Below are 25,274 nucleotides of genomic sequence, written 5' to 3' on the forward strand. Positions count from 1 at the left end.
TGTTCATGCCTATGTGTGTTATGGCCTTCATGCAGAACTAAAAAAAAAGCCATTTGGAACCTTAGAGACCATTAACTCTTATTGGAGATAAGTAGTTTGAAAACCACGGTCCAAAGATGAATTAATTAGACAGCCTTGGTCATTGTCTTTTACAAGGGAAAGTTCTCCTAGCCTGGTGCAGCAGAAATAGCATCAGAATGGGAGTCCAAGGACCTGAGGTTGAGGCTTGCCTCTGCCACCTATAATCTGGTGCATCTGGAATGGTTTTGGCTTTGGGGGATCAATCAATCAACAAGTATTTATTAATGTCTCTAGGTCTCAGTTGCCTCATCTGAAAAATGAAAAGGGTGGATTATGGTGACCTCTATGGTTCCTTTCAGCTCAAAATTCTCTAATCCCATTACAATCAATTAATCAATCGCTAAGTATTTATTAAGCACTTACCATCTGCCAGGCACTTTGTTAGGTGCTGGGGATAAAAATGAAACTCCTCCTGTCATCTGAGGTATACAGTCTTTTAAAATATAGAGTTCTATTTTGTAGTATAATCCTTATCAAGTCTTTAGAGCGTCAGAAGTACCTTCTAAGAATTCATTTTGGAAAATACATCTTTTCATTCCAAGCCAGCTAACTTGACATTTTACCTACTTTCAAAGAACATTGCCACTTGAGGGCTAGCATGGTCCTTAAATTTAGGCAGAGCAGATCTGAATATCTCCAGAATGGGATAATGTATGTCTGGCTGCCACTAGATCTGTCCATGCATGTATGCGGGTGGGTAAATTTTTGGTTTTTGACAAGTTCCTGTTTCACTTTTAAATTTAAGATGACATTCCCCAAAGAAACATTTGATTCCAGGTTAAGAGTACCACACTAAGAGAAATCCCTGAAGGAAAATAAGATATCCAAAGGAAAGGAGCCTTAATATGATTCACCTTCCCCGGGAAGCTGGGCTTTCATGGATGCTGCTCCTCTGGTTTAGCGCATGTACTTTTCAGATCACCGCTGCCGTCAGGGAATTCCTATTTACTTACTGTCTAATATTCCAAAACCACAGGCTTACATTTCACTGCTGCTGGATAGCCTGGTGGGGACAATGATGGTTATACCCGACCAAGGGTCACTGCCCCCTTGTTCTATTTTATTATACTTCAATTCCCAGCATTTTAAGTTGGGAAAAATGTCTTGGCCCCAGTGACTCAGTAGACTTGTGTCATGTAAATATGGACACTGCCTGTGGCAATTTACTTTCAGTATCTGACTCAGTGTTCCAGATTAGCCTGGACTCTCCTTGCCTGGAATCTGAAAAGAATTAAATTGCAAAACATGTTAGCTTTCAAGGAAAACAAGAAGTTCATAAAAATTGAAAATGAGACGGTGCCTTTCCTTCCAATCTCTGATGCTTTCTGCCATTAAACATATCCTTTCTGTGTCAATGATGAGTAAAACATTTTGCTGATTTATGTGCTTAGAGGGACAAGTGCTCTCTGGGTCCAGAGTTGAATTAAGATGAAGAGAGTAGGCTGGATTGTATTTGGGAGTTGGCATAGTGCTTGTAATGTTCCCTTGATAAAAAAAAATAGCCCACCCCTCTAATCCTTCATCTACAATATTCTCCTGGGAATGTTTAATGGCTCTGATTCATGGAGTCTCATGATCTCTAAAGAATCAAAACTGCAGGTGACTCAAAGGGCAGCGGAAAGACACATGGTGGGTGTTAAGTAGGTGGTAGTCTATTACCAATGATGACATATGCAACACATGGCATCAAAGAAGATGGGATAGTGATGTAGAGAGAGCATTGACTTACAGATGCAGTCTGAGGGCTAAAGTGCTACCCATAGAATTTCAGAAGCCCAAGAGAAAGGCATCTAGTAGTTTGGGTGGATCTCTGATGAAGGATTTAGGGGAGGACCCAGACAAGTCTCCCATGGGATAGGAAGATGGGGATGGGTTGTGAGCCTCTACCACTGAAGAGAGTGCCCACTTTGATGAGATTCCAACCCAAATGAGTAGGGACCAATATATATTTAGATCAGTCTGGGCATTCACTTCAGAGGTGCAGATTATAACCCCTTTCCTTGCCTTCTTATCCTGGGCTACCATTGGGCATGCCTCTTTAAATACATACATGCATACATCCATATATGCATATATATATACACACACATGCATCCATTCTGGGCCATCTACTTTATAGAAAGAGCTTCCAGCCTATTAATCAAGACATTTTCTTCCACCTTTTACCTTCTTGACATAGAGAAGACTAATACCCTTCAATTGCTTCAGACCTTTTTTCTCCATTGTTTTTACCTTGAAGGCATCCCCCCCTTTATTTCCTCTCTCAGATAACCTGGAGAGAGGATACTTCTCTCCCCTCAACCTTATTTTTTTTTTTTAGCAGTTGCTTGGTCATGGGAGAAAGGCAAATACACCCTCTCCAAGTCACTGATAAGTACTACTTGCCCTCCATGCTTGCTGGAAGTAAGTTCCCCAGTCCTCTGTCCCTTTTGTTAGTAGCTCTTATGGTAGGTAAAAATAGTTTGGAAAACAACTCATTTCCCAAGCCTCTTTGCCTGGCGTGGGGACCATTCTCTGGGTGAATCATATCTGTACTGATGTGCTGTATCCTGGGCATGTATATGCTTTTGTGGGCAATGTGCATTTTTCATCCATTCTAATTTTCCAGTATGGATGGTTACTCTGTTGAATTGCTATGAATTTCACTTTAGAGGCATTATAACGCTGATCTATATGTGTGTGTATCTGAAACAGTTATTAAGCAAGTTTAGTTGTTTGTATTGATGTTCAATGTTGTTTCTAAGAAAACATTTAATCTAAAATATCTATGTCTAAAGAATGAGACTGACTGAGGAACAAGTCTTGCCCAAGGCAGTGGGGATTTGATCACCTGTGTGGCAGTGACTTATGAGATTGGCACTGATGCCAGAGTCTGCTCTTGCCCAACGTTGGCAAGTTTTTCTTTTTTGTTGTTGCAGGGAGAGATGATATCTCCGCCTATCAGGAAGGCTAAGGACAAACTATTTTTTATTAGTTAAATAAAATATCTGCTCATGGGACATATTTTTTATTTCACTGAAGCTCTGCAAAGAATTGAATTTATGCCTTTGCAGCTGTGTGTCTGATTCACTCGGACTCTCATTCTTTGAGTGGAGCAGTGCTGGGGGAATTCCGCAGTGCTCTCCATCTCTGTGAAGTGCTGGTATCACTTAAATGGGAAATCTGGCCACTCTAGAACTCCTTTTGGAACTTTCCGTATCCACAGAAAAAATGATTGCTGATGTTTTCTTCCTTAATCTACTGCTCCAGAGGACTAAGCTTAGGGTTTTCCTTTCAATTTTTCTTCTGTATTTGCCTAATGACAACTTTTATCTTTCTCAAAGGCACGGACAACTATTCTTCTAATTTCATCGTACTGGGGCTGCCCCCTCCCCTGCTTTTTTTTTTTTTGCCTAAATCTTTTGTAGAGTTTAAGACTGATATGTTAATTTTGTCCCTATTGACAATCCTTAGCATGCTTTCTCCCTCAAGTTTCATCTTTCGGTTGCTATGGAATATGATGGACTGCAAGGAAGACAAAATGGGGTCTTGAATACACCTGAGGAGCTTTAGACAGTGTTGAACAGGAGGATGTATGTTGGAAGGGAAGACAAACACACAAACACTGGGCTCCATTTGTAGGATAGAAAGTTCAGAGCTAGAGGGGACTCGGTCTGTTTCGTTTTATAGATAAGGAAACTGAGTCACATAGAGGTCACATGACTTGCCCAGTCACGCAGTTAGTGTCTGAGCCCAGGCCTTCCTGTCTTCTCCAAGTCCAATGCCATGTCCACTATATTACGCTGCCTCTTGCTATGATGCTTTCTACTGAAATAGTGGCTATTGATGGTTACTTAGAGTACAATCCCAGCTTCCTCTGGACTGTTTAGAGCCTTTCTCTTTGACAGTCACTGCTTTGCCCCATCCTTGGCTGGTCATGTCCACTGCTCCCTTCGCCATAGTCCATTGCACATTGTTTTCTCTCCACACTTTTTGTTGAAGCTGTTCTCAGTTTTTTTGCTCCAAGGACAATAATTGCCTTTACCCTCCCCCATTCCTTCTTTATTGCCCTCAAGTAAATCCAGAAGAGTCCCAGAGGGTACCCATCCTTTCCTGTCCTTTCTCTACCTCCTCTCCCCTTAAAGCTGTTTCCATCTCCTTTCCTGACAAAGCTTCCCACGGTGTCGATATCTCTTGTTGATGGGACTTTTCCTGTACTTTCCTCCTGATCAGGACATTGCTTTGAACACCTTTCTCGGAGCTCTAGGCATTTTCTCCTTATATTTTCTTGGTCTTTTTTCTCTATGACTCTGCAGGCATCAAGCAAACTTTCAAAGGCCATTTTCTCTGTGGCTTGGTATAATTGGAAGGAAGGAAAGGAGTACACTTAGAGGCAGGAAAGATGTAGGGTGGATCCAACCTTCAACGTTTACTGGTCCTGTGACCAGGAATAAGTATAAACCTCCCTGAGCCTCAGTTTCTTCATGTGTAAAATAGAGGAGAAGAATATCCCTAGTACCTACTTCAAGGTTATTGTACAGGTCAAACGAGATAATTAATGTAAAGCCTTTTGCAAAATTTAAATGACAATACAAATACAGCCCCTGAGAGGCAGCCAGGTATAGAGGAGGGTGCTGGATGTGGAGTCAGGAGACCTGGGTTCGAATCCTGCCTTGTGTTTACTTAATCACAAGTCACCTCACTTCTTACAGCTTCACTTTCTTCATTTGTAAAATGGGGACAATAATCCTTGGCCCACCTTCCTCCCACCAGGGTTGTTCTGAGGAGAGCACTTTGCAAACCTCTATGTGCAATATAAATGTGAGTCATTCTTCCTAATATGAGTGCTAACTGAGCCTATATTGGCACTCCAGTGTCACCTGGCCAAAGAAAGCCTCTTATACCTGACTGTGATGTGATTTGGGATTCAGAGTCCAGCCAAGTCTGATGAAAATTCCCTGGGAAAGAGTTGGGGAGAGGGTTAGGCATACTTGTTGTCTGGAAGAGGGATTATTTCTATTCATTTCTCATTCATTTGAAAATTAGATGAATAACACTGCTCTGCTTGTGAAGCCAAGATGAGCTGCCTCAGTGTGTTAATAAAGTTGTCCATACTCCTTAGCAAGAGAATTATTTCTCACTTCTCTCTTTATCTGTTGGCAAAATTCTGCATTATTGAGATGGTGTTAAAATGTTAAGTGAAGTCTGGGGGCTGAGAGCTTGCAGCCAGATTTGGAGTTCGGAGGATACTGGAGTTGGCTTTTGACACTGCCGTCCATATTGGCGGAACAGTGCTTGGCACAAACAGTAGCCACCTAACGAATGTTTATTGACTGACGGGATTGCTCATAATTAAGAGACAATGTGGGTAGTGAGAAGAGTGCTGCCTTTGGGAGGCCATTGATCATGTCATCATGGTTTCTTAGTCTTTGTTCTGATTCTGATGCATGGTCTCCAGAACATCCCCATAAGGTGGAAGTACACTTAGCCATCTGGTCTAGAAGTTGTTTGAGGACTTGAGGCCATGTAGATAATTGTGAAAAATTCAATGTACTTTTTACTTCGAAACCTCCTCATTGTCTGGTTTCCTATCAATCCAGGCTATCTTGGATTACTCGGATACTTCAAGGGATGCTATGAAGTTTGAAGAACAAGATGACTCTAAATTAACTTTTGAAATGCCAAGTGGCATGCTCAGGAAGGTCTAGGGGAGCAGGACCACAGCAACAGCAGATGGTGGAGTCACCCAGAAGTTAGGAGTCACTGCTTTATATTAATGCCATAACCCAAGAAATCCACCTGGGTGCTTGGCTCAGTGACATTACTAGTCCTGACCAGATCAATAAATAAAAAGGGTGCCCTGTCATTGACTGGAATTACAGTTATTTCACGCTTCTTTATAGGAGGAAGTCCTTGGATTTATTACCTTTTTTAAAAAATATTTTTAAATTAGCAAGTATTTATTTTATCTTCTTCCTATCTGGGTAGCACAGTGCATAGAGCACTGGGCCTGGAATTTGGAAGACTTGAGTTCAAATCCAGCTTCAGCCACTCATTAGTTACGTGACAAACTATTTAAAATCTCAAGGTCTCAGTTTCCTCAATGTAAAGTGAAGGTCCCAAATGCACCACCCTCCCAGAGTTGTTGTGAGGACCAAGCAAGATGTTTGTGAATTACCAAGGACATAGTATGTACTTAATAAGTGCTTGTTCTCCCCTCCCTCATCCACTCTCTCCTTCCCCTATCAGTAAAAAAGAGAAAAACAAAACCCTGTAACAAATATGCAGAGGGCAGTGAGCACAACCAGGAGAACAATGTATACAATAAAGAAAACATTGTAAAGACAAAGAACACAGGAAGACCAAAGAACTCTGATTGCTACAAAGACCAACTGTGATTCCAAAGCGCCAATCATCTAGAACACATTCCTAGATATGGTATGGGTGTCCCCAAGTCTGGGTGCTGTTTTAAGCTGGGAATCTGTTTAATAGCTCTTTAATTGGTATTGAAGCTTAAAACAGTATTTTGTTCACTTTTTGTACTTTGAGGGATGTGTGGTGTCATTGATGTGGGGGCACTGATTGCAGCCCACCTGTGCCTTCTCATCCTCCATTTTGCCCCTCCACATTCTTCCATTGGTTCTCCCCAGGGGCTTGCCCCTAGGCCTTTGGACCTTTCTCTTTTATTAATTTTAAAATGCCAGGTATGTATGTACCCACTACTGGAAGGCTGCCATATTAATACAGTAATTTCCAGAAATATGGATTCTATCCTCTGAATAGAATGAATAACTTTGTCGCTAGTGTTGTTGGCCTTAAATTACAATTTAAAAAATGTTTCAACATGTTAAGAATTGAGTGTGTAGGTCTATAGTCTATCTCCAAATCAAGTCAGTCAGCAAGCATTTAAATGCCTAGTATGTGCCAATCACACTAAGCACTGAACATATATATGTGTGTGTACATACATATACACACAGACATCTGTGTATTTCCACACATATACATATACGTACACATACATACAAGCACACACATTGTATGGAGAATGTTTCCCCCCTTCCCCTCCCTTATTTCTGAACAATAAATTTGAGCCTTGTTTTCAATGGGACATTTGGTCTTCCATCTAGATGCCCTATCCTGGAACAAATAATGCCTTCTGACAGCTCGGTACAGAATTATGATGTGATTTTACTCATGTCTACACTTTGTGAACACTTGTCTCATGAGATAAGTATATAGGCTGGAGCATCTTTGTAGTTCTTTGGAAAGCAGCCTTGGTTATATCTGAAAGGTTGTTTAGAAAGACAGGCTAGCTGATTCAACTTAACAAACAATTTTTAAGTACCTACTCTCCGGAATGAATTTCACGAAATGCTGAAGTTACAAAGACAAAAACCAACAATCCCTATTTCCATTTAGTAATGATGATGATGATGATGATGATGACAACGACTTGAATTTATGTAACACTTTAAAGTTTGCAAGTGCTTAGAGAATTCTAGTTCATTTGATCCTCACAACAGTCTTGGGAGATAAGTGCTCTTACTATCACCACTTTATTTTTGAGAAAATTGAGACCAGCAGAGGGTGACTTGCCCATGGTCAAACATCTAGTAAGTGTCTGAGGCCAGATTTGAACTCAGATCTTTCTGACTCCTTGTCCAACACTTTGTCCACTGTGCCACCTGGCTGTGGGGGCAGATGCAGCATGTACAGCTATGTAAATTCAGAGTCATTTAAGAAGGGAAAGCATAAATTGGAAGATCAGAGAAGATCTCATGGACAAGGTAGAACTCGAGCTTGAAGTCTTGAAGGAAGAAAATGATTTTGAAAAGCGGAGCTGAGAAGGCAGTGCCTTCTTGGCATGGGGCACAGCATGAGCAAAAGAGTAGAGATGGGAGAGGGGATACTGAGAGTCCTGTTTGATGGGAATGCAGAGTTCTCATGAAGTGATGTAATGTGAAACTGGGATAAAGGTTGGTTGTTGACCTTTGCAATCAAGAAGACCCAAAATGCATCACTTTGTTGGGGTCAATGTACGGTGTGTCCAACTGCCTGATCAGGCCAATGAGCGCTTGGAAGGTTCTACCACAGGTCGGACACAAATAGTCCATATAAAGGTAGGTCAGCACTAAACAACAGAAGACTTTAAACACCAGGCTGCGGAGATCGTGTGTGTGTGTGTGTGTGTGTGTGTGTGTGTGTGCGTGCGCTTAACCTGGAGGCACTGGGGAGCCGCTTGGAGCTGTGCCTTAGCAAGGTGATTTTTGACAACTATGTTGGATGGATGGATTGGGGAGGGGAGAGAATGGTGTCATGGAGAATTAGTAGGAGGTCATTGCAATGGTCTGGGTGAAAAATGTTGAGGGCTTGAACTAAAGTGGTTGGCCCATGTCTAGAGAGAAGGAAGGTAAAGATGCAAATGATATTGTGGAGGCAGAAATAAGATGGGGTAACTGATGAGTTATGGAGGTAAGGGGGAAGAAGGAGTAGATCTCATCCCTGAAATTTCACACCTAGATGACTGGGGGCAGGAGGGAGCCCTGGCAAGTCTGAAGGAAGAGCAAGCCCAAGGGAACAATGGTGAGTTCCATGGCGGATAGGTGGAATTTGCATGACATTCAAGCCAGTTTCATATTCTAGCTGGAGTTCATAGAATCTGAGTTGTGAGGGAGCTTGGAGGTCATCTACTCTGACCCATACCTGAACAAAGTAAGTTAAAAACATGTACCTTGTGAAGACTTTGAAAAAAAAACCCTGAGAAATATCATTTTAGGAATGTATGATTCATATTTTTCTTTCTATTCCAGAGCCACTGGTGTTTGATTGCCAACATTTCATGCAGAGTTTAAGGTCCCTTGTATTTTGACACTTTCATCAGATAACAAAACCTCATAGAGGCTGCACTAACACTGTCTTTTTGGTTTAGATGGCCAATGTGACACCAGAATATTGTCTTGACATCATAAAGAAGTTTGAAGTTTCAGAAGAAAATAAGGAGAAAAATGTCCTTGGCATAGAAGGTAAAACATCTTTAGATTCTAAACATTGATTTCTTGTTATATTTGATGATATTAAACTGACACCAGTACCTGGGAAGAAGCCTGCACCCTAGAGAGGACCCTAAAGTTGGCAAGCATTCTTTTTCAATTCATGTCAGGTCTTCATTCATATCTCTTACAGAGTTGTGCTATGTTTTTATCTTTAAACCACTCTGAAGGTCCATTCTCTCTTCAGGGAGTCTGAGGGTTGTGGTCATCTTGTTCCTTCAAGAGGTTTCTCCTGGCTTTCTTTTACTGAAGCTAACTCTAACTAGTTGCTAGCTGATTGTTAAGTTTTGGGAGGGGGAGCATTTACATCTCAGGAACTGGACATGTTACAAATTGGGGGATCATTGCTTCTGCTGATTATCTAGATTTAAGGAAATATTAATAATGCAGATTAAATTTAAAAGCATGTGCATACATTTTACCCCACCAGTGGCCAGTTCAACCTTTACCAGTACACCCCTGTATTGCTCTATAAAAATTGCCTGAGCTCAAAAGAAGTGCAGTAAAAAGCTAAGGGAATGAAGTCACCACCAGATTAGAGGCTAATAATAATAATAATAATAATAATAACTGGCATTTGGATAATGTTTTAAGATTTGCAAAGTGCTTTTATATTCATTACCTCATCTGAGCCTCATAATACCCCTGCTTTTACCTGATAGTATTGATTCATTGTGTTAGACTCTTTTTAATTTGCTCATTTTTCTGCTCTCTCTCTCTTTCTCTCTCTCTGTATTTCCTATGAACCTTTCTTTCCTCTCTTTTAGGGGAATGATCACTAGCTTGGCCATTTTGCAGTAACATCTCAAAGCAGATGTCATAAACTGATGACTTATGGCTTTTATCTTTGTGGTACCAGTCGGAACCTTGTCATTATACCTTTAAAAGGTCCAAGGCAATATTTGAACATGTTGTAAATTACTCTTTTTGGAAAGTTCATTGACTTTTCCAATTCATAAAGAGTGATAAATTATCCTGAAAGGAAAAATTGCTAGATGAAGGAGACCTGAGTGCTTACATGGCCGCTTCTCTCTCTTAAGTGGGATAAGGCTGGAGATGTCCCACGTGGGACCAGCTTCTCTCAATAGAAGATACAGGATCAAGTCACTGTTGTTCTCATAGGGCATCTTGAGCCATTGTCTTCTGCTCCTGCCTCAATTAGAGTCCCCTTTTCAATCCTCTCCTTTGCTGCTCTCTCTGGAGTCCATCCTAACAGCATTCTGTCTAATTCACATCCTCTTTGTCCACATGCCTTCTGACTGGTATCACAAGATTTTAGATTTAGAAGGGGGCCATCTAATCCAATTGGTCCCTGAACAATAATCCCCTTTATATCATACCTAACAAGTGGCTATTCAGACTTCACCTTTTGGCCTCTAGAGTTAAAGAACTGCTTCCTGAGGCTTCCCAGTTCACTTTTTTTTTTTTTTTTTAGGCAATTGGGGTTAAGTGATTTGCCCAGGGTCACACAGTTAGTAAGTGTCAAGTGTTTGGTCTGAGGTCAGATTTGAACTTGGGTCCTCCTGACTTCAGGGCCAGTGCTCTATCCACTGTGCCACCTAGCTACTGCCCCAGTCCACTTTTCTGTAGCTCTAATTGTTAGGAAGTTTATCCTGACTTCAAATCTAAATCCTTCTTCTTACCTTTTCCATTCATTGCTCCTGGTTCTGCCCTCTGGGACACGGCAGGACAGAATATTTCCTCGTCCATATGACAGATATTTTGATACTCAGAGACAGCAGTTGTGTATTTATTCAAGTCATTGATCAAAATATTAACAGTCCAAGGCCAAGAACAGATCCTTGGGCACTCTTTTCTAAGACCTTCTTCCAAGATGACATGGAGTTATTAATGACTACTTGTTAGGTCCAGTGATCCAGTCAGTTCAAAGTCCATCTAACCATATTATTATACTCTAGCCCACATCTCTCCATCTTTTCTACAGGAACAGCATGGGAGTCTTTGTCAGATCTGAAATCAGGTAAACTCCATCTACAGCATTCTCCTTATCTGCCAGTTCAGTAGTCCTGTCTAGAAAGGAAGTAAGGTTCATCTGGCATGACCCATCCTTGTTGAATGAAGCCAGATTGTTTCTTGGTAACCACTGCTTTGTCTTCTAGACATTCATGAACTATCCTTTTAATAGTACATCCTGGAATTTTGACAAGAAGTAAAATTAAACCCACAGGCTTTTTATCCCCTCTATGGTTATCGCATCATGCCATCATGTCAGTCTCTCAGTATATTTCCCCAAATTCTTATCTATTTCCTCTTTCTTTCCAAGTGGTCTGAAGTATACTAAGTTGTATGATGGATCCAGTGTTAGACTCAAAATCAGGAAGACCTGAGTTCAAATCCAATATCAGACAATAGCTGTATGACCCCGTGTTAACATCTTGTAGCCCCATCCTTTAAATGTGAATAATAAGAGTACCTATCTCCCAGAGTTGTGAGAATCAAATGAGATAATATTTTTAAAGTGCTCTTCAAACCGTAAAGCATTAAATTTAAATGCTAACTATTATGAAAATATCATGCTTACTTCTGCACCCATTGATCTTTACTAAATGCTTTACCTCTTGGTTCCTGTGTTTCTTTAAGGGGGTATATTCCTTAATATATCATATTTCTTCGTCTGTTTCCCTTTGCTCCTGTTCCTTTTACTCAGTTGAACATAAATAATCTAATTGTACCTATATAATTTTAAGTTTTTTTTTTCTATTGAGAAAAACTAATTTCAAAGGAAAGCAGAGATCAAATGGTGACTTAAAGGAGATGGGTAAGTTTTCCCAGGGTTGCTTTGGGCTTTTTCTTTACCATCAACAGAACAACTGCCTTAATTGTACTGTAGTAGACTGGCCTGCCTACTTGTAGCTTCTGAATTACATGTTTTCAATTGGGTTTGATTTCTCATTAGATTTCTCTGTGCTCAGCTCTCTGGCATATTTCTTGATTGTGTAGAAAAAGAAGACGACCCTAAAATTGTTTTATGTTGGTATATAGGGACTGTTTTTTGGTCCACTGATATTATTTGAGGGCCTCTTTGTGACCAGGCATTATACTTTGCCACTATGGGCATAATTTACTGCTCCTATTATGTTAGAATTTGAGATTATTGAGGACAGGGTTATTTTGTTTTTGTCTTTTGTAGCCCAGTGTCCCATCCCCATATCATGTTTTGTGTAGTTCCTTGTACATAGTAGGTGACTAACAAATCTTTGCTGAATTAAATTGAAGTGAATCCATCATTTATGCTTCTTACCATACACAACAGTCTGTAAGCACAAGACACAAGGAATGACATGCACTGGCCAAAAATGTCATTTATCATAAACTATTGTGTATTCAGGGCATCACAACCTGCATTTCCAATGCGTCTACTTGGGCATAATATAAGACTGCCCAAGAGTAGATGCAATTTGTCAGCCTCACGTTATCTCCTGACAATGCTCATTGTTTCAGTTACAATCATCATCATTACTACTATGCTGTTGGTTGTAAAGATGTCCGCAAAAATAAACAATGGAATGGACAAGAACTCATTTTAGTCTCATTGTCCCTATTGCATTCGCCTTGCTTAAGTGTACATTGAAAGACTTTCTCTGCAGTTTTCCTACAATATCATAGTATTTTAAATCAAAGTGTTTTTTATAAAAAAACCAACAAAACTTTTACCAACTCAACTCATCACCCAAATATGGTAATATTGCAGTTTTTTTTTTGTGACTGACTTGGATTTTTGACCTGGGACAAACCTCTTTTTGTGATGCCTCAGTTTTTCCATCTATAAAAAGGCACCCCCACATGCTCTTTAGGGGGTGTTCCTAAGGTATATGAGATCAATAGGTCGTAGATGTGGAGTTGGAAGTGACCTCAGATTTCAGCTAGTTCTCATTTTCACTGATAAGGAAACAGCACCGAGGCCCCAGAGAGATTATTGATAAGAAAATGCCTTAGTTATTTTGGAGGATGGTGATGTGATCAATGGTTAATAAAAGGATAATGTCCCATCATGGGGCGGATAGGAATGGATTGCATTCAGTACCCGTTTCCATTTTCCACGTCTGGTGCTCTGCAGTACGGCGTGTTAAGGTCTGAATCTTTCTGGTCTCTTTCCTTGAAAGGTTTTACAAACTTCATGAGGAGTCCTGCCTGTGATGTCTTTAACCCCTCACACTCTGAAGTGTTCCAAGACATGGACCAACCCCTCTGCAACTATTACATTGCCTCCTCTCACAACACATACCTGACTGGTGACCAGCTGCTCTCCCAGTCCAAGGTGGACATGTATGCTCGCGTGCTGCAAGAAGGTTGTCGCTGTGTGGAAGGTAGCTTGGCTCTTGCTTGTTCCTGCGGACACTGCACTAATACTAATAAGTAGTACTAATAATAATAGCTAACATTTACATGGCACTTTGTGCCAGGCCAAGAAAACCCCACGATTGTCAAGAAAACTCCATGGCAAAAAGTCCATAGGATCATGTATTCGTGACTGAATAGCAATAATGTGCCAGGCACTGTGCTAAGGGCTTTACGATTATTACCTCATTCAATCCTCTCAACAACCCTGGGAGGTAGGTGCTATTATGATCCCCCATTATACAGATGGGGGGATTATACAGATTATACAGATGCCTCAGGAAACTGAGGCAAACAGAGGCTAAGTAACTTGCCCATGTTCATACAGCTAGGAAGTGTCTGGGATTGGTCTTCCAAACTCTAAACCCCTGCACTCTACTGCACCACATTGCTTTGCTTTAAAATGTTTAAAATTTACTTTTTTTTAAAAAAAATTGACATCTTTCATTCCTACTTCATTTTTATTTGGGAATGTATCATCCTCTCTTACCCTACCCAGGGAGTCATTCTGAGAGATGTGAAAAGCGGGGCAACAAAACTAGCCAATACGTTAACCAAATTCGACAGCAGATGTGAGATTCCACCATCACAGTCATAGCACCAGAGATCTGGAGCTGGGAGGGATCTCAGATGCCATCTTATCCACCCTCCTCAGTTTACAGCTGAGGAAACTGAGGCTGAGAGAGATTACATGCAGTTAGGTGGTAGAATAGAGTGCTGGACTTGGGGTCAGTAAGATCCAAGCTCAAATCCTGTCTGACATACTGCCAAGCTGTGAGGTTAACTTTTCACAGCCTCGGTTTTCTCAACTGTAAAATGCAGGATCCTACTAGGATGGTTGTGAGGATCAAATAACACAAAAAATGTAAAAGCTCCTGTGGCCATCTAGCGCCAAACACAAGGACTCAGCCTCATAGGCGGGAAGTGAACCCAGGTCCTCTGCCTCTAAGACAGTGAACTTTCCTCTGTACCAATCTTCTACCTTTGCAAAGGGATATCCATTTGTCATCTCTCTTTTGGGGGCAACCTTAGTCATTCTATTTGCAGAGTATTTAGTTTTCAGGTTTGTTGTCGTTGGTGGTGGTGGTTCTTTATATTTGTCTCTTATTATTGTTTTTTTTTCCTTCAGTCAACTGATAAATATTTTTAAAAAAAATGATGCACTGTGTTGTCCCGCTGCACACTTCCTCCCCCCAAAAAAGACCAAAATACAATCAACTGTAATTCTGACTCTAATGAACCCTTACCCTCCTGACCCTAACCTGAATTCTGACTCTAACTCGAATTCCTAAAAAGAGTCAAGCAAGACTGTCCAGGAGAGTGATTGCCACTGAGAATATATACCGCTTTCCATGTCTGAAGTTCCCTCTTTGAAAGGGGGTGTGTCCTTTAATTTTAGTCATTTGTGCTGTACCTGAGTTGTGTTGCCTTTTAATTTTGTCTCATTTGTGTTCCTGTAGTCATTGTGTATCGTATCCTTTTGGTTCAACTTTCTTTCCTCTGCATCACCTCAGACAAGTTTTCCTCTGTTTCACTGACTTCATGCTTGTCATTTCTTATAGTAATAATAAGCCAGGTTCTGACTGTCTGGGAACTGGCGTCCCAAGACAAATGGTGCTTCATATAGAGAGACATAAAGGAAACAGAGGGACATTTAGATTCTGTGGTGTGGACGGAGATTCACATCCTATCTCTGATGCTTAGTACCTGTGGGACCTTGGACAAGACACTGAATGTCTCTAGGCCTCATCATTAAAATCTGTAAAATGGGGGGTTGGGCTACGTGATCTCTGGGGTCTCTTCCAACTTTATATCTGAGATGATGTAAACATAAGATACGGTGAAATACCATGGGATCCTATGTTCCTCTGAAATTACTTTGAGCAAGAAAAATGTAGTTTATAAAATATTGAAAGAAATAAAAAAAACCTTTTAGCCTAAGAGATCTTTAGACGAATTTGTCCACCCAACAAGTCTCTGGTTGAATGCATAGAAACTTACTCTGGCCATCATTATCATTAGTTCAATATTTGAAGAGAACATGGCCCATACTGTTCCCACCAGGCACTGGTGCCCTATGGTGTTTATAGCAGAGGTGGCCCAGAGGATGAATTTAGGATGGATGGTTATCAACCTTAGGCCAAATTACTCACCTTCTGCCCTCTCTTTCCTATGGCACAAGTGCCCAGTACTTCTGGGCCCAACCCTCTGGATGGTCAAAGATCCCCTGATGCAGACAGACCCTGCCCAGACCCTTGAAATTTCCTTTCCTATCCCTTTCATTAAAAATTCCTGATCTTAATTTCCTCTTTGTCTGGTCCAGCTATACTTAAATAGCTAGACACAGATGATCCAGCTCAGGATTTCTTAATCCAGAGTCCTGGAACTACCTTTTTAACCAGTATTATATTCTGAACCCCTTTGGCCATCTGCGAAGATGAAACCTTTGAGTCCCTTTTCATAATCATATTTTAAAATAAAATGTATAAGATTACAAGGAAACCAGTTATACTAACATATTCTATCAAATGACTTAAAAAAAAGCTGAGGTCAAAGACCACAGGTCAAGATCCTCTGGTCTAGTATGACCTCTGCTTATAGCTTATGGCAGAAGAGTCCAAGAAGCACCTAGTGGTCTTTTCCACATCACATCTATACAAAGTTATCTGATTTTATTATTCTTATTTTTAACAATTGCAGTTGCTATTTTAAAAACCTAATTTATGTACCGTAGCCAGGCAGAGACTATAAATTCCAGGTGCCTCAGATGGTCTCCCATAATGGTGAGAGTGCAGTGGAGTAAGGTAATTACTGAATAAGAGAAGGATGATTTTTGGACAGCTGCTTCATGCTGTTCATGATTGGCAGAAAAAACCCCAAACCTGCCTTTCCCAATCTTTATTTCAGTCCTGTGGTGTTTTCTATTTCCATTTGTCCAACTGAGGTTGCTTCTTTAATCAGATATTTATGGCCTCTTGGGGAGGGCTGATAAGAAGCTACTCTAGTGGAGTCAGCTTGTCGGTGTATTGAGCTGATACCCTTATTTCACTCGCCTTTTAGCCAGGACTGTTTGAGAAATAAGGATGTTCTGTTCAGGGGATTAATGTTCTTAAGATGGGGTTGGTACTGACATAGCCTTTAAAAGCTGTTTCAGCACCTTTGCTGTCATTTCTAGGCCTGGGTCTGAGAGTCTCCATCTCCATGAGAAGTTGGCAGTCGAGATGCGAAAGATTCAAAGTCCCTGGCCAATTTGTCATGAGCCTTCCTGCCTCTACTATGACATGATTCAACAATGGATAAACGTGAGACCCAAAGGTTATTCTACTTTGAGGAGATCAGGTCCTTTTAGTCCTTAAGGTTAAAAAGAGCACAGATTTAGTGCTAGGAGGAATCTTAGAAGCCCAGAGAAGCTTTCAGAGCTGCTCAGTGTTCACACAGCCCAGATTTATACAGCTAGTTAGTGTCTGAGGTGAAATTCAAGCCTCATCTTCCTGAATCCACGTTCAGGATTCTATTGTTGTATCTCATGTAAAAGTTGCCCCCATTTTATGGAAAGCAAATAGAAGTACGCTCTACAGGTGAATGCCATAGAATCCAGGATTCTCAAGTCCAGCCTGCACTCTGCTTATTCATACTTGAACTGTTTTACTAGTTTATAGGTATTAAAAACTGTTATTAGCAACCTTATGCAATGACGCATTTGGACAGCCCATTTATTGACCTTAGTGGTTTTTCGTGAACAAGTATGAGTTCTCCATGAATCTTTGTTCCACTCTAGGGACCCCTCTGGATGTGAGTTACTCAAATTATGATCATTGAGCCTTGAAGATATCTCTTCAATTCTTCTTACAACAATATCCAGAAAAAGACCCATCACATTTTTAAAAGGGGCATTAAATCTGAGGAGAGCAGATAAACCAGGGCTTTCATCTAAAGACTATAGCTTTGACAAATTTTACTCCCTTTGTGGTCTCAAAGCTGCCATACAATCTTCTCAAACGATATCTAAAATTGTTCACATTTCTCAGTGGAATCTTTATTCTTTAGCATTACTTTCATCTTTCTCTTACTATCACCCTTGAAATCAGGCCATTTTCTTTAATTTTTTCATTTGTTTGTTGTGATGTAATGTGGTATAGTGGAAAGAACCCTGGCTTTTGAGTCAGTAGACGTGGGTTCAAATCCTGGCTTCACCACTTATTAGCCACGTGACCTTGACCCTTCTGGGCTTCAGATTTTCCTCTTTTGCAAAATGGGAAACCAGATGACCGATAAGGCCCCATATAGGTCTGAACCTATGATTTTATGAGAAAATCTGAAAACTGATAGCTTTTGGGGTGAGACGCAACTCTTGGAGAAAATTTTGAAAAATGTTGGAGGCAAAGACATGACACTTGAACATAGAACCTTCATGAGGGAACATGAAATCAATTCGCAAATAGCCATTAAATGTACTCTGTCGATAGAATAAATCCTTTGTGCTCAGGACAGTAGGACGTTGTGGGAAATCCAGCTAAGCATAAGACAAGATCCCTGTTCTCAAGAGGGCTATACTCTAGCAGCATCTAGTTACCAATTAATGGTACCCTTCTATTATCTAACCTGTACAGATTTGATGATGAAGAAGAGGTGGTTAGAAGGAGTGTCCCTCTAAAACATGGGGCTTGAGCTGACCTTTGAAGAATGAGCACTGTTTACCTAAATAGAAAGCACAAGCCTGTTGCAAGTAGGTGAACAAAACTGAGAAGGCAGAAATATAAACCAAAAGGCCTTTATTTGTTTGAAAGAAGTCACTAGGCTTGACTGCCTGCTAAGGTTGTGTTTTGGGAAGCAATGGGAAATGAGGTTCAATATTTAGGGTGGGGCCAAATTATGGATGAGCATTAAACTTCCTGGTGGAGAAGTTTAGATTTGACATGGAGGGGGTCCAATTCATGGATTAGGTGGCTTTTGAGGTCCCTTCCAACTCTAGCAAGCCACTTTGAGGGAGTGGTAGGAGAAGTAGATCTCAGGAAATTGGTCTGATAACCACATACAAGAAGACAAGCTCAGTATTTGTTGCAGTAATCTGCATCTGGGAAGTGTGAGAAATTAGACTAGAGTGGTAGTAGATTAAACAGAGAGGAAAGGAGAATCTGAAAGAAGAGAAGAATACTGAAGGGCTAGATGATGAGAGTTGGTGATTCAATCCAAGGGATAAAGGAGAGTTTAGAGCCAAAGGTGATTTCAAAACTCCTAGACTGAGACACAGGAAAAGTGTTTGTGCCATGGACAAAGCAGAATAGTTGGGGGAAGGGAAGCCAGTTAGGAAGAAGAATGAATGAATTAAAACAAATGGAGAAGAAGAGCACTGGGGATACAAATAGACAAGTCAGACATTTCCTGTTCTCGAGTGGCTTCCATTTGAATGGGAGAGACAACACATTTAGAAGGTTTCAGCTACAAGTCTGACGGGAAAGTCCCTTGGTTCATAGATTTCAGTGGTAAAGCATCATTTAATGGCATTTCCATTGATAAAAATCACATCAGATTCTGGTGCTGAACCATTTGACCATTCCAAGGACTGGTGGTGAGAATTTCCTTTTCTCGGTCTTCAGTGACCGTGACTTCAGTTGTCAGAAAAGCAACCACTAGGTTGCATCTCTACAAGGATTGCTTCCCAGGATTATGGCTGCAGGGTCTGGCCTGAAAGCAGAATGAGTGGTTTTGTGGTTGTTAAGAAAGGCAGCCCCTTGTCCCCAGGGATTTCTTCCTTCCGATGGCTTTGGGGCCACCGTTGGCTCAGCTGGAAGCAGGACCAGTGGTCTGGAGGGCAATGTTATCCCCAAGGCTCTTCAGGAAGAGATGAATTAACTTTTGCACTTTATGAGTTTGAAACAATGGCAGGACATCTGCATAGAGAGAGCCTGTAGGCAAGTCAGGGGTAAAAAATGAATCTGAGAGACTTCTGGAGAGGAGGTTAGTTGAAGCCATGAGACTTAAATCAGCTTGCTGAGGGAGTAAGGCGAAGAAAAAGCAGAGCACTGAGGACAAAGTCTTGGAAGAACATTGTTCTCTTAGGGCCAGGTGGAAGAGAAGCCAGAAAAGGCATAAAAACCAGAATACACACAACGTGGATAAATCGGTGTGGGGAATTCCTGGTTTGAGAACACCCTTCACGAAATCAAGACTGCAACCCATCCATAGTTAAATAGAACCACAACATTCATCTGTGATGGTATTTGTGTTATGCCAAGTGACCTACCCCAGGTTGCATGGTTATTGAATGTCGACTGGGATTTGACCTCAGGTTTTTCTGATTCTAAGACTAGTGCTCCATCTACTATGTCAAGGTGCCTTGATATATATGTTGTATGTTTATTAGAGCTACATTGAATCAATGATCTAAGATGGTGCTGAGCCATGAGAAGTAACAGAGGCTGTGACTGTGAGAAAAACACCAAAAGAACAACAATATTTAGCCTGAAATTCCTGCCATTTATTTGAAGGAGATTCTTATTGAGAAAAAAAAGCTACTGGTCCCTGGAGAAGTGAGATTCTGCAAATCGTATTTTAGCAATCGAAGCTCAACTGGATCAGTTCACCAGTTTCAGAGACGGTTTTTATGTCTGATTTGGCTTGCCAGATCCCTTTTAATGTTTGTCGATTTCTTCTACATTAAGTTTAATCATCATATTTAATTATTTTGGTGTAATAAATCTTTCTAAAACATAACTTTCTCTACTGAGGCACCAAAGTACCTTAGGTCGTATTTGAAAACAATGGGCATACCATCTCCCACTGAAAACTTTGAATAGAATAAAATGTAGGTTTCCAGGGAAGGTTACCTAAAAATTATTGAGTGGCAGGTAGAATGTAAATTCCTTGAGGACAGGGCTGATTTTGTTTTTCCTTGCATTCTTAGTCTCCGACACATAGTAGGTGCTTAATAAATGCTTGTCGAATTGAACGTGTTTGTTTTAACAGTTGACTGTTGGGATGGTCCAGATGGAGAGCCAGTGGTCCACCATGGTTATACTCTCACTTCAAAGATCCTCTTCCGAGATGTTGTGGAGACTATCAACAAAACTGCCTTTGTGAAGAATGAGTAAGTACTCTCAAACCCTTTCTCCTGCCTTGAGATCTAGCCCAGATAGGGCACAGCCAGGACACAAAATCACAAAGTGGGGAATGAACATTTCTGCCATGAAGTTTGTTTAACTCCAAGTGGTGAATGACATTGAAATATCTGAACACTTGCTCTTCCGATGGGTCAAGTGGGAGGGTAAGCTGATGAGATCTACCATGTGCAGAATGCATGGCTGGAACACTGCCTCAGGAGAGAGGAGAGATGCTTGCCTCTGTTTTCTCAGCTGGAAATGGGTTTTATGAGCATTCTTGCCAGATGGCGGCCACACTTCTTCGGACTTTAAATCCATGATTCTTTGATGTTCTGACCTATTTATCTCCTTGTGGTGAGAACGTGGTTGTTTTCAGTCTCCAATCTTTCAGAAGAAAGAAATTACAAAGAAAACATTGTTATTATGGTTACTTAACAGTTGGATAATTGTTGAATAAGTTCATTGAAAGAAGATATCAAAGCTCTCTTCAGAAGTTGAATTGTTTCTCTGCCATGTGTAATTTTCATTTGCAGGAATTGTTCACGTTAATTGATTGTTACTGTTCCCTGACTTGGGATTCATGGAGGAGTATAACCTATTAGGGGCTTTTTAGTTAAATGTGATTTCCATTAAAGTCCCTGGGATGATTGTGGAGAGATTTCCAGCCTCCTCCACATGGTAGCTGCTGGGTTTGTTTGTTTTTGGAAGCACATATCCCTTCAGGTGGTCATGAGCATGAAATCAGATGACTCTTCTGGGCATGGGGCCTGGCACATGTGGTGAACAGATTTCTGTTTGATGGGCCTCGTGTTAACATTAGGCTGGGGATGGGAGCTGAACCTGTGATTCCATGGCTATTGGGCACTCCCAGATGAGGAGATTCCCTTTGCCAAAGTAGGGTGCTACCTTTCTTGCAACTTGTCGACTTAAGAGAGTTGTCTGGAACACAAAAAGTTGAGTCCCCTCCCGCCAACCAGGTTCTTTCTGGCTCCAAGGCCAGGGCTGTCTCCACTGTGCCTTGTGTTCTTTGAATATCACTTAATAATACTCTTCTATTATTAGCCTTATGTGATTAGTTTTAATATCATTCTCATTATCAGTGCTATGACTGTTATGTTTTCCTAATGAGTGGAATAAAATCTCACTCAGTCATGGCTCTTAATGTGGGAACAGGGCTTTGCCCACAAGCCAGAGAATTGGTTTTGGTTTTCCCCAGATATATTTTGAATTTTATGATGGATACTCTACGTGTCAGAGAAGGCGTATTAGCAGTTATTTTACTAAAAGGATACAGCACAAAACTTTCAAAATAAAAATGTAAGTAATTCAGACCTGGAAGTCCATTTATAGTATAATAAAAAAAAGATTAAGAAAAGAATGACTAAAGTGATTGGAAAAGAGGAAGGAAACAAATATATACTTGTGTCGGGCACCATGCTGAGTGCTTTACAAAGATTCTCTCATTGGAACTTCACAACAACCCTGGGAGATAGATGCTATTATGATCTTCGTTTTAGAGCTGAGGAAACTGAGGCAGGCTGAGGTTAAGTGACTTGCCCAGGATCACACAGCTTGTTAATGTCTGAGGCTGGATTTGAACTCAGGCCTTCCTAACTCCAAGCCCAGCTATCTATCTACTGCCAGCTACCTGGCTGCAGAAGCATGGCAAAGTGATTTTGGAGTAGGAGGACCTGGGTTCCCATCCCAGTTTTGTAATTAACTAGCAGTATGACCGTGGTCAAATCTCTTCCATTACTCTGGGCCTCAGTTTCCTTAACTGTACCAAGAGCATTAGACGAGGTGACCTCTAAGGGCCTTTCTACCTTAAAGTCAATGGTGTGATGGTTTAGAGCAGGCAAGGGCCTTGAGGATTTTCTAGCACATCTTCGTTTTACAGACGGCGCTCCTTGGGTCTCACACTGGTGGAAATGAATTGAGTAAGGTCATACTGCTAGTACATTACTTAGAAGACACAAATTCAGATTGCCTGATTCCAAATGTGATATACCAGCTAGGTGTCACTGTGGAGGAAGATCTGAGTTCAAATCCAGCCTCAGGCATTTACTAGCTGTGTGACCGTGGATAACTCATTTAAGCTCTCTCTGCCTCAGTTTCCTCATCTGTAAAATGAAGATTATTCTACCACCTACCTCCCAAGGTTGTTTCAAGGATGTGATAATAATTGTAAAGCACTTGGCACAATGCCTGGCACATAGTAGGTATTTAATAAGTGCTTATTCCCTTCCCCTCTTTCCCCTTTTATTCTCCTGTGTATATGAATCCTGAGCTTTATTTCTGTCTCTGCACCAGCTGCCTCTGTTGCCTTGGGCAGATCACTTGAACCATGTGCCCCTTAGACTTTCAGTTTGTAAATAGAATGCTAGTGTTCAGTTCATACTTGAAATGTTTGGAAAAACACTTTAATATCATTCTATCGACATAGTTTTGAAACACTTGCTTTGAAAGGACCACGTGACTCTAAAGTACTTTTTATCTTCCAGTGGATGCTGTAGTTTGTTTTATTTTAGCTAGAAAGCTTGAAAAACACGAAGAAACAATTACATTTAATGATAGGTGTCCCTAAGATGTTTCCAAAAGGGAGAATAAATCAGATGCAAATAAAATATGTAATGTTCCTTTCTTGGTTATGGCATTATGGTTCCTCTCCCTCTCCTCCCTCTCTCCTCCGCTTCTCCCTTTCTCTCCTCTCCTCCTTTCTTTCTCCTTCTCTCTCTCCCCTCCTTTCCTTTCCATTTCCCCCTTTCCCTCTCTCTTTTCCTTATTTCTTTCTGCTCTCGTTCTTTCTCCCCATCTCCTCTGTCTCTCTTTTCCCCCTCTTATTTTCTTTTCTCCTCCCTTTCTCTTTTCTTCCATCACTCTTCTCCCTTTTTCTTCTTCCTCTCCTTTCCCTCTTTTCTATTTTCTCCTTTCCCTATCTTTCCTCCTCCTCTTTTCTCCTCTTCCTTTGTTTCTTTCTTTCTCTCTTTTCTTCTTCTGCCTCTCTGCCTGTCTTTGTACATTACACACCTTACCTTGAGTTCCACATGGATCTAAGTCATGCTCTATGCCCTGACCATTTGCTCAACCATTAAGCAGATCACAATGTTTTTTCCTCTGAAGGCAGAGGTTTTAATAAATGCATCTCGGATCATTGTAGGTTGGGTTTTTTTTTTCTGTTTTCTTAATCTTCCCCTCCACGAGGACGACTGCCTAGAAATGCGAGAGCCCAGTCAGCCCCGCATGCTTTTCTGAACCTTCTCTACTGCCATGCCTCTGAAGCCTTCCTTTTGTGGTTGTTTTTGTCTCAGGTTCCCAGTGATTTTGTCCATTGAGAATCACTGCAGCATCCAACAGCAGAAGAAGATTGCTCGATACCTAAAGGAAATATTCAGTGACAAACTGGACTTGTCATCTATCGACACTGGAGATTCCAAGCAGCTTCCCAGCCCACAGAGTTTGAAAGGAAAAATTTTAGTGAAGGTAATTACTTGCAGAACATAATAAAAGTCATCATCTATCAACCTAGCCCCAAATTCCCCTAAGGATTAAGAAATGGTTTATCAAAAGAATAATAATCAGAATGGATACACAATATCCAAAATGGATACTGACATTCTTTCTCTCTCTCTCCCTCTCCTTCCCCTCCTCTCTCTTTCTCTCTGTCTCTCTCTCTCTCCCCCCTCCCACCTCCCTCTCCCTCTCTCTCTCCCCTCTTCTCTCTCTGTCCTTCTGTCCCTCTCCACCTCCCTTTCTTTCCCCTTTCTCTCCTCCCTCCCCCCCGTGTCTCTCTGTCTTTCTATGTCTCTATCTCTGTCTGTCTCTGTCTCTCTTTCCTCCCTTCCCCCACTCTGTTCTGCCTCTGTGTAGTTTTCTTTCCCCTCTATTTTCTTTCTAATTTGGCATTCAAAAGAAGTGTACTGCTGATATGCCAAGTCTCCTGGGATTCTTTTTTCGGGGGTGAGAGCCTCATACTATAAAGCAAGTGTTCAATGTGGAATCTCTAATTGTTGTTTACAATGCAGAAAAATGGGAGGTGGGCTCTTTCACAAATACCTGCTGGCGGCATGTGCCTAAACCTCTTCCCGCTTCCCTACATCCAGCTCCCATAACAATCTGTCAAAGGAAAAAAAAAAGTGTCTCCTTCACGCTTGGCCAGCTGTGGTTATATAAGTGAGAGGAGTGAGCTTAGAGGCTCAGCACATGCTCAGGCCAACACCCAGCAGGCCTGGCTGGCTAGAGGTGATTGTGTCTGAACAGGCAGGGCCAGGACAGGAATAATCCGACATGGCTCTGAGTAGAAACAGTTTCTGGAAGGGAGGAACCTGCCAGCTTATAATGAAAGCGATAGAGGCAAAGGAGGTGTTGCCCCCTCCAATAGCTGGTGTCATCCTGGCGGCATTGACTGAAGTTTGGTCAGCTCAGTGGGAGCCAGAGTCAGAACCCTTCTGACTGGCTTCATTGATGTGGGGAAGGGGGGCAATTTAGGGGTTAAAATTCAAGCTGGATTGTGTTGTCCTCAAAAGAGTCAGGGACCAAAATGAATATTGTGTCAGCTACGATCAGAGTAGATCCAGACTTGAGCTGGAAGGGACCTTAGAGATAATAATAATAATAATGATAAAAATAATAATAACAATAATAATAATAATACTTATTATTACAATGATAAATTCCAGCATTTATACAGTGTTGTAAGCCTTAC

General features: G+C 41.1%; 1 protein-coding gene across 2 annotated transcripts in view; it reads left to right on the top strand.

Moving 5' to 3' along the window:
- PLCH1 (phospholipase C eta 1) overlaps positions 1-25,274 on the top strand; it is a 204,145-nt gene that overhangs the window by 134,816 nt on the left and 44,055 nt on the right. For both annotated transcript variants that reach the window (XM_027875944.1, XM_027875945.1), the window contains exons 6-9: positions 8,993-9,086; positions 13,238-13,441; positions 20,439-20,559; positions 23,881-24,052. In XM_027875944.1, coding sequence (XP_027731745.1) covers positions 8,993-9,086; positions 13,238-13,441; positions 20,439-20,559; positions 23,881-24,052 — 591 coding nt within the window. The remainder of the gene's footprint in view (positions 1-8,992; positions 9,087-13,237; positions 13,442-20,438; positions 20,560-23,880; positions 24,053-25,274) is intronic.

The sequence above is a fragment of the Vombatus ursinus genome, unplaced genomic scaffold, assembly GCF_900497805.2.
Source record: "Vombatus ursinus unplaced genomic scaffold, bare-nosed wombat genome assembly UNPS02014810.1, whole genome shotgun sequence".
In the NCBI taxonomy this organism is placed as follows: domain Eukaryota; kingdom Metazoa; phylum Chordata; class Mammalia; order Diprotodontia; family Vombatidae; genus Vombatus; species Vombatus ursinus.